At 53.5% G+C, this 13,817-nt stretch overlaps 2 protein-coding genes across 6 annotated transcripts in view; both read left to right on the top strand.

The window, feature by feature from the left end:
• Positions 1 to 72: 72 nt before the first annotated feature.
• On the top strand, positions 73 to 8,605 carry TSEN54 (tRNA splicing endonuclease subunit 54). The gene is made up of 11 exons (XM_036269928.1): positions 73 to 151; positions 269 to 433; positions 531 to 594; positions 679 to 762; positions 1,088 to 1,186; positions 2,164 to 2,216; positions 3,742 to 3,843; positions 4,069 to 4,712; positions 6,859 to 6,919; positions 7,278 to 7,394; positions 7,847 to 8,605. Exons 1-11 carry the CDS (start codon positions 96 to 98, stop codon positions 7,995 to 7,997), a joined length of 1,596 nt encoding a protein of 531 aa, XP_036125821.1. The 5' UTR covers positions 73 to 95; the 3' UTR covers positions 7,998 to 8,605.
• Positions 8,606 to 9,472: 867 nt separating this feature from the next.
• The window catches only part of LLGL2 (LLGL scribble cell polarity complex component 2), a 30,680-nt gene continuing 26,335 nt past the window's right edge, over positions 9,473 to 13,817 (top strand). For all 5 annotated transcript variants that reach the window (XM_036269640.1, XM_036269639.1, XM_036269643.1 and 2 more), the window contains exon 1: positions 9,473 to 9,517. The gene's annotated coding sequence lies outside the window, so the exon portion shown is untranslated. The remainder of the gene's footprint in view (positions 9,518 to 13,817) is intronic.

Below are 13,817 nucleotides of genomic sequence, written 5' to 3'. Positions count from 1 at the left end.
AGGGCGGAGGTACGGTCGCCGGCGCTAGGGCCTCGCGGACTTCCGAAGGTGGGCGGAGCATGGGCGTTGCGCGCGCAGGCGCAGGCGGCGGCCCGATGGAGCCCGAACCAGAGCCCACTGCTGTGGAGGTTCCGGCCGGGCGTGTGCTCAGGTGCGGCGCGGAGGAGTCACGGGGACCGTGGGGTGGGCGCGGGAAGGGGGCGGGGTTCAGGACGGGACCAGGCGTCCCCGCCTGCGTGGCTGTGACCCCGCGTCTTCTCCCGCCCAGTGTCCGGGAACTCCTCGCCGCCCGCTCGCGGTCCCAGAAGCTGCCCCAGCGCTCGCATGGCCCCAAGGACTTCCTCCCCGACGGCTCGGCGTCCCAGGCCGAGCGGTTGCGCCTGTGCCGCCTGGAGCTCTGGCAGCTGTTGGCGGAGGAGCGCGTGGAGCGCCTGTGAGGGGGCCGGGCCGGGCCGGGCCGGGGGCGGGGCGGACGGGTCCCGTGGACTTCTCCGGCCCACTGAGACCGACCCCAACCCATTCTTCGCCAGGGGCAGTTTGGTGGCCGCCGAATGGAGGCCGGAAGAGGGGTTCGTGGAGTTGAAGTCTCCGGCGGTGAGCGGCGGGGCTCGGGGGCAGGGGAACCGCCTTCTCTGCCCTCCTGGCTCCTTGGTGACATTTGCTCTGGGTCCCGTACAGCGTAAATTCTGGCAGACCATGGGCTTCTCGGAGCAGGGCCGGCAGCGGCTTCACCCCGAGGAGGCGTTGTATTTGCTGGAGTGTGTGAGTGGGGCCCCAGGAGGATGGGGAAGGGGTTGGGACCGTGGAACCGGAAGAACATGTTGTTGTTTGGTTGGTTGGTTTTTGGAGAAAAAGTATACACAATTGAGTATTAAGGGATCTTAGAACCTGACTTCTCGAGCAGAAGACAAGAATGCCCATCCATATTAGCGTTGGTGCACGTCCCCCCTTCCTGGTTGACTATATTCCTGCTGTGATGTTTGCCAGGTGGGGTGGGGAGGCACATATATTAGAACCAGGAAGTTGCCCCATTGGTAGTGCCACTGCAGGGAGGGCTTACAAGTTGAGCTGTTGGCCCCACTTACAGGGCTCCATCCAACTCTTCCACCAAGACCTGCCACTGTCTATCCAGGAGGCCTACCAGCTGCTGCTGACGGAGAACACTGTGACTTTCCTGCAGTACCAGGTATTTGCCACCTGCTCTCAGGAGAGGAGCCACCCATCCACTGAGTCAGTTACTATTTACAAGTACCTATGAGGTACTAGCCACGGAGCCACATGCTGGGGCTACAAGACAGACAAGGGCTCTGCTGTCATGGGGCTTACATCCTAGTGGTGGCAATGAATAGTAAATCAGCAAGCAAAAGAAGGATTGACTTCACAGAATTGAGTGCTAGGAAGAAAACAAAGTGGGACAGAGGCACAAAGCTAGAGATAAGTGTGGACGTCATGAGCACATGGATGGTATTTAAAACCAGAGCGGAGGGCTACATCTGACATCTAGGGTTCTCCAGCATGAGGAGGTGAGGGAGGAGATGAGAGACCAGAAATGGAGACTGAAGAGTGTCTGGTAACGCAGGAGAAAACCAGGAAAAGTAGTATCACAGAAGCCAAGAGGTCTTTCAAGGACGAAGTGGTCTACTATGTTGAAGGCTGCTGAGAGATCAAGTAAGATGGGGGACATTCCTGCATATGTCTCTGATATGGATATTGGAACAGGAGGATGAACATGTAGTGGCTCTTTACCAAAGACCACTCCCACCCACCCCTGTCTGTGGAGGAGTTGGGTGGAATGTCCACCACCTTTTGCCATCTTCTTGTCCACATTGTAATCAGGAGCTTAACTCTTGTCAGCTTTAGTATCATATTTTAGGGTGTAGTTCTTTGCCTGGCTCATCAGCTGTTAGCTCTTTGGGATTTGCATTTAAATCAAGAACCTGCTACATGTCATTTGTGCCAAGTAAGGTAAGCAAGAGACAGGAATTCATACTGAGACCTTAGTTCGGAGAGTTGTTTATAATGGAGTGTGGTCCAACCCGTCCCAGGGTTTGGAATCTGGGGGTGGGTGGGAGAGAGATATGGGGAATGGCTTCTATTGGAGAAACTAGGTGGTGTTTTCACAAGTGGACATAACCTTTACTTACTTTTTTTTTTTCTTTTGAGGTCTTCAGCCACCTGAAGAGACTGGGCTATGTGGTTCGACGATTCCAGCCAAGGTAAAACCCTGTCCCATTTCCCTCCTGATTGTTCTAGTGCTGGGACCTGGGTGACTAGCCTCAAAGCAGAAAGTGGCCTCTGCTCACCTGGAGTCCTTGACTGGAGCTGCAGCTCCCTGAACTTGGGCTGGGGACCTCTGCTGGAAATGCTCTATTGAGAGGCGTGTTGGGACAATCTGGGTCATTTCAACTTATTCTGGGTTCTCAAATTGAGCCCCATCTTCAGCCTGTTCACCCCACAGATAATGATTGAGCACCTACAGCTCACTATGAGCATAGAGATGCTGTACTGGAACAGGGCCTGGCACTTAGTAGGTGTGCAGGCAGATTTGCTGAGCGCAGGCCTGAATGAAGGAGCAAGTGAGGAATTAGCAGTTGAATAGGGCTTGACATTCCTTTTGCTAGGTTAGATGTTCTTTTCTTCTGGGGCCTCTGAAGGTCATCGCTTTAGTAATCCGGCATTGCCGAGAGCCACAGAGAATCCAGATTCACAGTGGAAACTGGTACCGCCCTTTGCGGTTTCCCAGTATGCCACGAAAGCTCTAGAACAGAGCTTTAACTTCTGGAATTGGAATATATCCTAAGGAAATAGTCACAGATGTGTGCATAAGATCACCTGTGAGAATACTCCTTCATCCATTCATTCAGCAATATTTGTTGATTACTTACCGGATGCCAGGCCTTGTGCTCATTGCTGAGGAACAGCAGAGTGCAAAATCACTGCCCCACACAACTGGCATTTAGTGGGGACCTTACACAGAACACCACCACTTTGTAAAACCAGTGGACTTGGAAACATCCTGTGAGTCCAACACAGAGGGCACGGTCACACAAATTAGTGTATCCCCTACAGCAGCACTGCCCACTAGAACTTTCTGTGGTGATAAAAACGATATATGTTTATACTACCCAATATATGTGCCTCATGCTATTGAATTTATTTTATCTAATTTTAATGGATTTAAATTTAACTTTATTTATGTCTAGTGGTTACCATATTAGATGGTGCAGCCTTAGAGCCACTAAAAATAAAAACCATGGCAGGGAAGAATATTATAGGGGTAAGGAGCCATGTCTGTAATATATTATTGACTGAAACAAAAATATTACAGAGCAGTATGTCATTTTGGTTTTTTAAAAAAACCAAATATGGAGAGACAGTCAGTATGGTGTTTATAAGAAACAAAAATGTTACAGTGGTATCCACGGGTTTTCTTTTCTGTATTTTCCTAGCCCTTGATTTTTCTCACCTGTGATGAATCATTTATTGTTGGCTCTGCAGGAGCCCTGGTTCCAAGGAACTTCTGTTCAGAGGAACCATTGGTGAGACTCAAAGGCCTGGGCAGAGATGCATGGATAGGCCCCTATGTAGCCCTTCGGGCAGGTCTGCCTGGGGCCTTAACCCTTGGGTTTGGCTCTGACCCTGGCCCACTGACTTGTCTACTGGGCCAGTCCCTCACAAACTCCACCAGGAGCACCAGGCTGAGAACATGGATCTGTTGCTCACCTCATTCTCACCCAACAGCTCCATCCTGTCCCCTTATGAGAGGCAGCTGAACTTGGACAGCAGTGCCCAGGGCTTGGAGGATCCGAATGGCAAGAGGAAGAGGAGGAGTTCCAGCTCTTGGTAATGCTCTCCATATGGCCACCACCTAGGGAACTCTGGGCAGGGGGTGGCAGAGCTGTTGAGAGAGTGCTGGTGTATGGGACCTTGGAGAAGGCATGGATGGGTTTAAGAGCTGGGCTTGAGCGGGTCCCATGTAAACTCAGGGAGGCAGTAGGGCACGCGTAGGACTTGTGCACCTCAGCAACCAGGAGCAGATGTGCTGCGTTTCCTCTCCACATTCCTCAGGTCCATTAATAAGAAGCCCAAGACCCTGGAGAACCCCCTACAGGAAGCAGATGGGGCACCCAAGAGCCTGGCAACCTCTATCCCATCTCCCTGCAACCAGAACAGCCAATGCCCAGAGGAGGAACCCCAGGAGTCAAGTCCTATAAAGGGCCTAGCGGGCCCCTTTCAGCTTCTGGGATCCCTGGAGCCCTGCCCTGGCCTGGCCAGGGAGGTGGTGGGATGCAGCCAGAAAAGTGGCAAAGTAGAGAATGGGGTCAAGGGGACTTGTAAGCCACGCTGGAACTTTGAGCAGATCTCCTTCCCCAACATGGCTTCAGATAGCCGCCACACCCTCCTGCTTGCCCCAGCCCCAGAGCTGCTTCCAGCCAACGTCGCAGGGCGGGAGACAGATGCTGAGTCCTGGTGCCAGAAACTGAACCAGCGGAAGGAGAAGCTCTCCAGACGGGAAAGGGAGCAACAGGCAGAGGCCCGGCACTTACGGGAGGATGTAAACGCGGATCCTGAGGTGCAGCGCTGCTCCAGCTGGCAGGAGTACAAGCAGCTGCTGCAGAGACGGCACCTGCAGAAGACGCAGAGCCGCCCCCCCCACCTGTGGGACCAGCCTGTCACCCCCTTGTTGAGTCCTGGCCAGGCAGACTCTCCAGGTACCCCCTCACCCTGCCTTAGCTCCACAGGCCACTGGCAGCAGCTAAGGAATCACAAGACTTTGAACAGGGCATGGATTGACCATGACTGATTGAGGCTTAAGAAAGATGAAGGAGCCCGGCTGGCATGGCTCAGTGGTTGAGCGTCGACCCCTGCACCAAGAAGTCGCCAATTCGATTTCCAGTCAGGGCACATGCCCAGGTTGTGGGCCCAATCCCCAGTGGGGTAGCATGCAGGAGGCAGCCAATCGATGTTCTCTCTCATCGATGTTTCTATCTCTCTCCCTCTCCCTCTAAAATCAATAAAGAAAAAAAAATTCAAAAAAGAAAGATGAAGGAGGAGAGAGCTGTCCTATGAAGTGGAACCCCCAAGGACAGTCTGTTCTCCTGGGAAGCAGCAAAAGGACCCATATGGGAAGGTTTAGAGATGGCAAGTCAGTGCCAGAGAAGAAAAGAAATGAAAATTATGACCAACATCCTTTACATCATACACAAGATGCATGTAGGTGGTTCTGCCACCAATTCCCTGTGATCCCGTTCTCCCAACTCTTTTAGGGAACACGGAGGTGATATGTTGGCGAAATAAAAGGAAGGTGTACTGTATGCCCTGCAATGTTAAGGACAAGGAACTAATAAGACAATGATTTTCAACTAGTGTGCCACATAAATTCTTATTTTTATTTTATTACTATTAGTTTTCTTTTTCTTTTCTTTTTTTTTTTTTTTGGTACGTGCCCCTAGCGGGAACCGAACCCAAGACTCTCTGGTCCACAGGCCAATGCTCCAACTGCTGAGCCAAACCAGCCAGGGTTATTAGTTTTCTTTTTAGCAATACTGTTCTTACTATACGCTCATTGGACAGTAGTGCAACTCCAAGAAAAGGATAATTGGTGCAAAAATTTTTATTTATTTTTGTTGATCCTCGAGGATATTTTTTCTTTTTTAACATTTTAATTAATTTTAGAGAGCGAGGAAGGGAGACGGAGAGAGAGAGAAACATCAATTGGCTGCCTCCTACACGCCCTCTACTGGGGATTGAGCCCACAACCTAGGCATGTATGTGCCCTGACCAATACTCAATCCACTGAGCCACACCATCCAGGCCCAAGGATATTTTTCCATAGATTTTTAGAGAGAGGAGAGGAGAGGGAAGGGGAGAGGGAGAGAAACATCGATATGAGAGACACACGTCTATTGGTTGCCTCCCCCACAACCCTGACTGAGGCCGGGGATTGAACCTACAACCATTGGTCTGCTGGCCACTGAGCCAAACTAGCCAGGGCAAGGGCTAAATTTTTTATTGATTGATTTTAGAGAGAGGAAAGGAGAGAGTGATTTGTTTCACTTTTTTATGCATTTGTTGGTTGATTCTTGTATGTGCCCTGACCAGGGATCAAACCGTCAAGCTTGGCCTATTGGGACCACGATTTAACCCAGCCAGGGCAAGAATTTTAAAAACATGAACTACTATCCAGCCAGTGTGGCTCAGAGGATTGAGTGTTGTCCCATGGACTGAGAGGTCCTGGTTCCATTCCGGGTCAGGGCACATGCCCGGGTTTCAGGCTCGATCCCCAGTAGGGGTCATGTGGGAAGCAGCCAATTAATGTTTCTCACATCAATGTTTCTCTCTCTCTCCCTTCCCCTTTCTCTAAAAAATAAAAACATAAAATAAATAAATACATGCAGTATCTGACTATTTAGGCAGGGGCATTGACCTCTTTTTCCTTAGATTATCAAATTAAAAAATGACAGCCAACACAATAGCCATCTGGTATGAATGAATCAAAATTATACCTATGTTTTTGTCAGATCAGTAAAAAAAAATTTTTATATTGTGCTGCAGAATTTTAGTAATTAGTTTATGAATGCCATGAAATGAAAAAGGTTGAAAATCACTGTAATAGGTCAAGAACGGTATTAACAGATTCAGAACTACTTATAGTCCTTATGAGAACATGGTAGACTATAAGTAACTAGATTAGGGTTGCCTGATCGGTTATATTTCAGATAAACAACATGGGACATACCTATACTTTAAGAAATCTGCTGAATCCGGGGAACCCTAAACTAGATAGAAGACAGAAATGTCAGGGGAGTCTGTAGATTACTGACTGCCCTCCCCAACAACTTTTCTCTGTCCTTCTAGCCACAGTCTTTCAACATATCTCTGTGCTGCAGACAACACACCTTGCTGATGGAGGTGCCTGGTGAGTTTCCAAGTGGTGCCCATCTCCACAATATTTTGGCTAGCAGCAGGAGTTGAGAGCTGGGATTTCACTCCTAAAGTTGGGTATGAGCTGGGGGATCATTCCAGGGACCCCAGCTAATATCCATGCGTGTCTAGGGGAGTGGGAAGAATGAGAAGACGAAGAGAGTTTATCCCTAGGGTTCTGAGGTAGGCAGCTGAGCCTCCCCGTCTCTCAAGTGGCACCTCACAGCAGGACCCCCAGTTCCCCTGGACAGGCTGCTTCCTGGAATTGGGAGAGGGAAAAGGTGGTGTGTTAAAAAAAAAAAAAAAAAAAGGTAGAGCAGGACAGTCCCCAAAGTTTCTCACTCTCTTCTCAGGCTGCTGGAGAAGTCTGGGGGCTTGGAGATCAGCTTTGATGTTTACCAGGCTGACGCTGTGGCCACATTCCGAAAGAATAACCCTGGCAAACCCTATGCCCGGATGTGCATCAGTGGGTATGAGACCAGCAGGCATTGCCCCCTGGCTGCTGCCAGTTCTCTTGTAAACCATGTTCTCTTGTAAATCCATGCCCCTGACCAGTTTGCCAGTCCCTGAAAGGTCCAGAAGGATTACATGACTGAAGCAAGGTCACACAGCCAGTTTGGGAACCCAAGCTTCCCAGTCCTCAGCCCTCATCCCTGGCATTGTCAGGTAGTCTCCTGTGTCACTTTAGTCTTGAGCTCAGTGAGAGCCTCACTCTTCCTAGCCCCCTTACTCAACCAGGACTCTGGGTCTCTCTCTAACTTAAGAACCATGCAGTTTGCAGACAGGAGAATCCGGGGGGGCCAGACTTCTGTATCCCCAACTCCTGCCTTAATCTCCCTTCCCTGGGAGCTACAGAGGGATGGGGTCTCAAAGCCTTTGGGTAGGCTATGTCCAGGTCTCAGTCTAACCTTTATCCCTGCAGATTTGATGAGCCAGTCCCAGACCTCTGCACCCTCAAGCGGTTGTCCTATCAGAGTGGGGATGTTCCTCTGATCTTTGCTCTTGTGGATCATGGAGACATCTCCTTCTACAGCTTCAGGGATTTCACACTGCCCAGGGATCTGGGACACTGACCTGCTCTGGCAGGCCTGACGCCTGCTTGGGAGGGACTTGGACTGTCTACTCTCAGGGACCATCTCAGCTGCCTCCTACACCCTATAGCTTCAGGGGCTAGGCTGGGCCGTGGACCTGGGTGTCTGATGCTTGCAGAAGAGCCAAGCTGAGCCCCCCTACCTGGCTGCTGCAGCGCTTCCAAACCCCAGGACTGAGATTGCTGCCTTGCAGTGATCCGCTTGGAACTCAGCGAGGTGTGGCAGAAGAGAGGACTCAGTGCCTTTAAATGAGAGGGTGCCTGCTTCACGCAATAAAGCCAAAAGCCATAGTCATTTTGGGGGAAAAAAGATCCATTTTCTTATGTGGCTGGATATACTGGACAAGTGCCCTACCTCGGTATGGATGCACGGACCCCACCCCTATCCCGTTGTCTGCCCACCCACAGAGAGAGCTGCTCTCTCTGTTGCAGGAGCTAAGAGAAGCTAGCAACCCCGCACCCGTCCCAGGATCTGCGCCAGCAGGGATGAGAAGTCACAGACCTCTAATCAGCTTGTCCAGGGGAGTCCAGGGAGGGAGGCCGGGGCTCCGTGGCCCTTCCCTGCGGGTCCAGGTAGAATGCTGTCCGTGAGGCGCCATGTCATTTTGAACCTTAGTCACTTCGAGTTGTGCGGTGGAGCTCCACCGCGCCGTACACTCCCCGGGCCTCGGGCCTGGCCTCCGCGCCCCTTCCGGTCCCGCCTTTCGTTGTTCCAGTCCCCTCCGTTGTGCTAAAAACTCCAGTCACTGGGTTGCTGTCCCTTGGGGCGTGGGGTGCTTGCCAGGCAAAACAGGGATTTGGAGGAGGGGAGTCCAGTCTTGGAGACCGCCCCGAGGGGAGGTGCCTCGTGGCGACGCCCCCATCCTCACGCCACTTAGCTTTTGGGTCCCGAAACCTGGCCCTGTGTCCGCTGGTCACCCTCTGATAGGGTTGGGCGCTCTCAGGAACAGCAGTCCCGGCTATGCCCCTCCCCCAGCGCTCCCGCCGGGTTGTGGGAGGGACGGCTCCTTTCGGCTTTGGGCCTGGGAGACGGCCATGGGCTGTTGCGCGTTCGGGGAACTATTTCTTTCCCGGGAGGCGGCGGGACACTGGGTGAAGAAGGCCATCTTGCGACAAGGTGCGTGCAGGTGAGGCTAGGGCGGGGCGGCAGCGCCTCGTGCATATTCACACGGGCTGAGGCCCCGCCTTCGCTCTGCCCGGGGCCGCGGATTGGCCCGCCCGCGGTCCCCGCCCCCGGGGGGCGTCCTCGATGCGTCCCCTCGCGGTCCGCGTAGGGTTGAGTGGGGCGGGGAGGGGCGGGGCCCGGCGCTCAGGGTTCCGCGGGCCCGGCCGGCTCGCCCTTTATGTAAATAGAGGCGGCTCCGCCCCCCGCTCGCCGCGCCGGAGGTGAGCAGGAAGGAGACTGCCGCCCAGCAACCGAGGGCCGGCGGCGGAGTGAGCGGAGCCTGCGGCGGGCGCCAAGGGACGCTGAGGCCTCGGGCGGGGTCCGGCCTGGGGTTCCAGGTGAGGCGCGGGCCGGGGCCCACCTAGCCGGGCCCGCCCCCTCGGGGCGCCTGCCACTCGGGGCGGAGAGGCTAGAGAGGGCCGGGACCCCGGGCTTCCCGGGCGGGGCGGTGAGGACTGCACCCAGGTCCGCCCGCCTCGCTCCGCTCGTCGGGGAGAAAGACACCTGTGGAAAGTGCCACTGGGAACTTTTCTTTCCCAGATCCGCTCGCGTTCACAGAATCTGGGTTTCGGGTTTGCACAATAGTTAGTGTTGGCTTTGGAGAGCACGGAGACAGGTGCCCCGCCCGGCCGAGTGCGAGGGTCACCGCAAGCAGAGACGTAGTCCCCGGGCCTCGGTCCCCACGTGCGAGGCGTCTGGGCTGGGAGGCCGGCGACGCGCGTCTCCGGTGGCCCTCTCTCCGCGAGCGACGTCGGCGGCTTAGCCCCTGTCGCTGCCATCTGGGCCCTCTCCCTACCGGCCCTTTGTGCCTCCTAATCCCCGGACGCAGGAAGCCCGCGGGAGGGACTTAGGTCTCAGAGCCTTTCTGTGCCTGGTGGCTTTGGGCACCTTTAGGGGACAATACGGAGACCTAGTCTGTTTTCCACGACGACGGGGGTGGGTTGCGCTGTGGAACGTTGGACTTGGCCAGGAGTGAAAAATTCTGTCTCACCAAAGAAAGTGCAAAGTTTGCCCTTGGTTTGCTTGCCCGGCTGGATGGTTGGTAGACACATTGAGCTTTGGCGGCGAGGAAAACTGACTGTAACTGGAGAGCCCTGGTGTGGCCCCCTGAGTCTCACCTGACTCAGGTGAGCTTTGGGTGAGGCGGGCGGGGCTTAGACTCCGGCCCCTTCCCATGAGGATCCATTTGCCAGATGCAAGGAGTCTTAACCTGGGCTCTAGGGACCCTCTGCAGAGTTTACAACTGGGCTGCAGAGGGGAATCTGAACGGGGTGGCGTGGGAGGGGGGGTGCGGAGAGGGAATGAGTGTGTCTGGGAGACGGAAACCCCAGGTGGGAAATGCAGAGCCGCCCTATAGAAGGGTTGTGGCCCGGCTCCGGGGAAGCCCAGGTCAGAAGTGGCTTTTGAGGGAGACAGGGTCTGTGTGAACTGAGGTATGGGAAAGCTCCTGGGAGGCGGTCTTTATTTTGTGGACAGGGAATCCAGATTCGTTTTCCTCAAGTGATCTGCCCACAGTGCTAACTGACAGCAGCCAGCACTCAAACCTGGCCCTGGGGGCTCTGGCCAGGACTGGCTCCTCTTCCCGGAAGTTAGACTGGGCCAGTCTCTGTGGGGGCCGCTGTGGGGTCTTCGTGTTTATTCCAGATGACTCCTATTGGTTTAAAAAATAAAAAGGTAATAGAAGCCCAGTGGGGGAGATGAAACAGGTTAGAAAGTATAAAAGGGGAAAACATATCCTCTTGCCTCAGTCTTTCCTCAAACATAGTATTCATTAAGTATTTTAGTGTTTTTCTAGACTCAGGTATCATTTTAAATCATGCCTTGCTGTATGACCTTGGCTTGGTCAATTTATCTTGCCAAACCACAGCTGAGCCTTGTTTTACAGATGTTGGTGAGAGCATGAAAAATGTCACAAACGTGTATGTAGCCTGGCACATAGCCGGAGCCAGGTGAGGGTGAGCTTCTTAGCACCCCATGAAGCATAAAAACCTTGGTTACCTGTGGGTTTTGGGGTGGATTCCTGGGCCTTTTAGATTTGCCTGTCGGATTGTGAGAGAATCTGGCTTCTCTGTCCAAATTTCAGCCAAGGGGTTCAGAACTTTTCTATGAGGACGGTAGTTGGGGGGCAGAGGGAGAGGGCATTGGCCTCTCCTGACCTCACTTCATATTCCAATGACCCTAACCCCAGCTGGGGGCCTAGCTTGGGGTTAGGGGGCTGGGGGGGGGGGGTTGTAGAATCTAATCTGCTCTGCTTTCTGCTCAGGGGAGGGAGGGCTTGGCTGTAGACATTCTGTTGGGGGAGGGGGGAGGGGGGAGTGGAGCACATTCCTGTGCTGCTCTGTTGTCATTGAGGAGATTTTCTAAGAACTCTAGTGCTTTCTTTCAGCCTTATTTAGGGACTGAGCCCTTGGACCAAGGACCCTCTCCCTAGGAGAAAGTGGTGCATGGAGCTGGAAAGTTTGGAGCCTCTGCCGTCAGTCTGTGACCCCCTGTGTACCCCACTGGAGACATTCAGCATTCCAGGCAGGAGTCTCCAGGAGCAATATGGGTTTCCTAAAGGCTTCCTCAGCCTTCCTGGTCCATCCACATGTGTTGGAAGTGGCTGCTGAGACATCTGAGTTGGGGTGGAGAGGCCCGTGGTCCCTATTCCTGGGTTGGCTGCTTTGAGCAGCACTGGCCTCTCAGGACTCACTCTGAGTAATCAGCTCAGAGAGGCCTTCCTAGCTCACCCAGGCAATATCACAGTCGGGGCTCCTGGGTTGAGGCATGCCAGTTCTGCTTGGCAACTTTGTTTTCCCCTGCCTAAGAGCAGTTTTCAGGGAGAAGTGGGGTAAGGGGCAGGAGATGGGCATCTCCCAGTAGGACCACCGCTACTGCTTGCTCTTCTCCAGCCCTGGCTCCCCAGGGTTCCCCACGAGACCCCCTACCCTGTGCCCTGTCACCATGGGGCTTTGCCCCGCTCCCTTTGAGGTGACCTTCCCGCCCTGCCTCCCAGAGGAAACTGGTCCTTTGACGAGTCACCCCACTCCTTCCCTTCTCCAGGAACCACAGTGAATTCTTGAGCTAGGAGAGGCTCCTTTGGGCGTGGGGACAGAGAAGCTGCTAGGGACCTGACTCTACCCTTCAGGAATTCAGCAGTGACCGGAGCCTTCTCGTTAAAACACCTGTGTTTCCAGGGTTTGATGAAAGGGACCTCTGGGTACAGGACTGTTTGACTCTTGTAAATAATGATATTGTTGGATTCTCCTTGCCACGGAGCTGGGTGTCATGGAGCCTCAGACTGAGACAGGCCCACAAAAGTACCCCTAGCAGGATGCCAGGCATGATGTCCGCACGGTCCTGGCCTTGACTAGAGACTTGAGAACAGGGTGGGGAAGTTCCCTGAGGGACCCTATGGTGCCCCAACACAGTGTTCTTTGGGGTTAGTTGCTCCCAACCAGAGAAGACCTTTGCCTAGTTGTCCCTATTCAGCCCTAGCTGTACCTTGATTCATTCATTCAACAAGTATTTACTGGTGCCTCTTTGTGTACGGGTGATTTAGACATGGGGTGTGATCCTCACTCTGTTATCACAGGATTTGCATGCTGAAGGGCGGGGAGCTCTAGCTACAGAAAATAGTGTAAGTAATAAACAATGTGTTAAAAGCAACATGAGCTACAGAGAAGCAACTAAAGCAAAGGATAGGACCTTGCAGGTTACAACCTAAAAGGTGGTCAGAATGGTGGGCCTCGACAAGGTCACATTTGAGCACAGACTTGCAGGGGTGAAGGAGGTCTTTAAATAAAATTTGAGTGTATTTCAAAAGTCAGGGCCCTAAGCCCTGGGCATACAACCATGGGCAGAACAGGCACAGTCCCTTCCTCCTGGAGCTGACCTTTTCTAGAAGCTCTTAGGACAACAGCTCAATTTTTGAGGCAAGTCAGAGGCTGTGGAATGGGGCTTGATAGGATGGACCAGGCAGCCTACCTGCCTCCACCCCAGGCAAGTTGTCCCCCTTCTCCCAGAATCCCCCCTTTTCCTTGTGCGTGGCCCCACCGAATCCACCACTGCCCCGGAGAGAGTCTAATGTCAGATTGCAGAAGGGGACTGGGGCCCCGGAATGGTGATGGGCGTGGTAGTGCCTGCATTCTGACTTCCCACCCCATCCTCACAGCCAGGCTGGGGAGGGAAACCCTGTAGGAGGAGCCTTGAGTGTGGGGTTGTGAGACCGGCCTGTTGCTCCTTAGGATGGATAGTGGAGAGGACGGGTGACTGCTGAGCCCAGGTGGCCCCATCTAGGCTACTGCTGGCCAGACCCTTTGTCCTGGGAGAGTGGCCTACACTGAGCAGAGGGGTTTGCCATCATGTCATAGTTCAGGGACTTGGACTCTTACGAATTGCTTGGGCTTGATAGCTGTTGGAATTGGTCATTTCATAAGTAATTGTACAAATTACATAAGATGATGCATGTAAAGCGCTTATAGTAGCAACTGGCCATGGTTGACTCTCCGTCCCTTTTGTTACCAAACAACAGCAGTGGCAGTTCTCTGGTTCCTGCTTCCTCTCTCTGTGTTCTCTGAGTCCCACCTCCACGAGGTGCCCTTTCAACCGAGGTTTGGTTGCTAAGCTGCTGGCCAGGAGCCTGCCTGGTGCCTCTGG

Source organism: Molossus molossus, unplaced genomic scaffold (genome assembly GCF_014108415.1).
Source record: "Molossus molossus isolate mMolMol1 unplaced genomic scaffold, mMolMol1.p scaffold_m16_p_19, whole genome shotgun sequence".
Lineage (NCBI taxonomy): Eukaryota > Metazoa > Chordata > Mammalia > Chiroptera > Molossidae > Molossus > Molossus molossus.
This window is presented reverse-complemented; position numbering and strand designations above follow the sequence as displayed.

Coding starts and splice junctions, on each gene's coding strand:
- TSEN54 (XM_036269928.1), top strand. CDS start 96: ATGGAGCCCGAACCAGAGCCCACTGCTGTGGAGGTTCCGGCCGGGCGT. Junction 2,217..3,741: donor GTTCGACGATTCCAGCCAAG/GTAAAACCCTGT, acceptor CTCACCCAACAG/CTCCATCCTGTCCCCTTATG. Junction 7,395..7,846: donor GCCCGGATGTGCATCAGTGG/GTATGAGACCAG, acceptor TTATCCCTGCAG/ATTTGATGAGCCAGTCCCAG.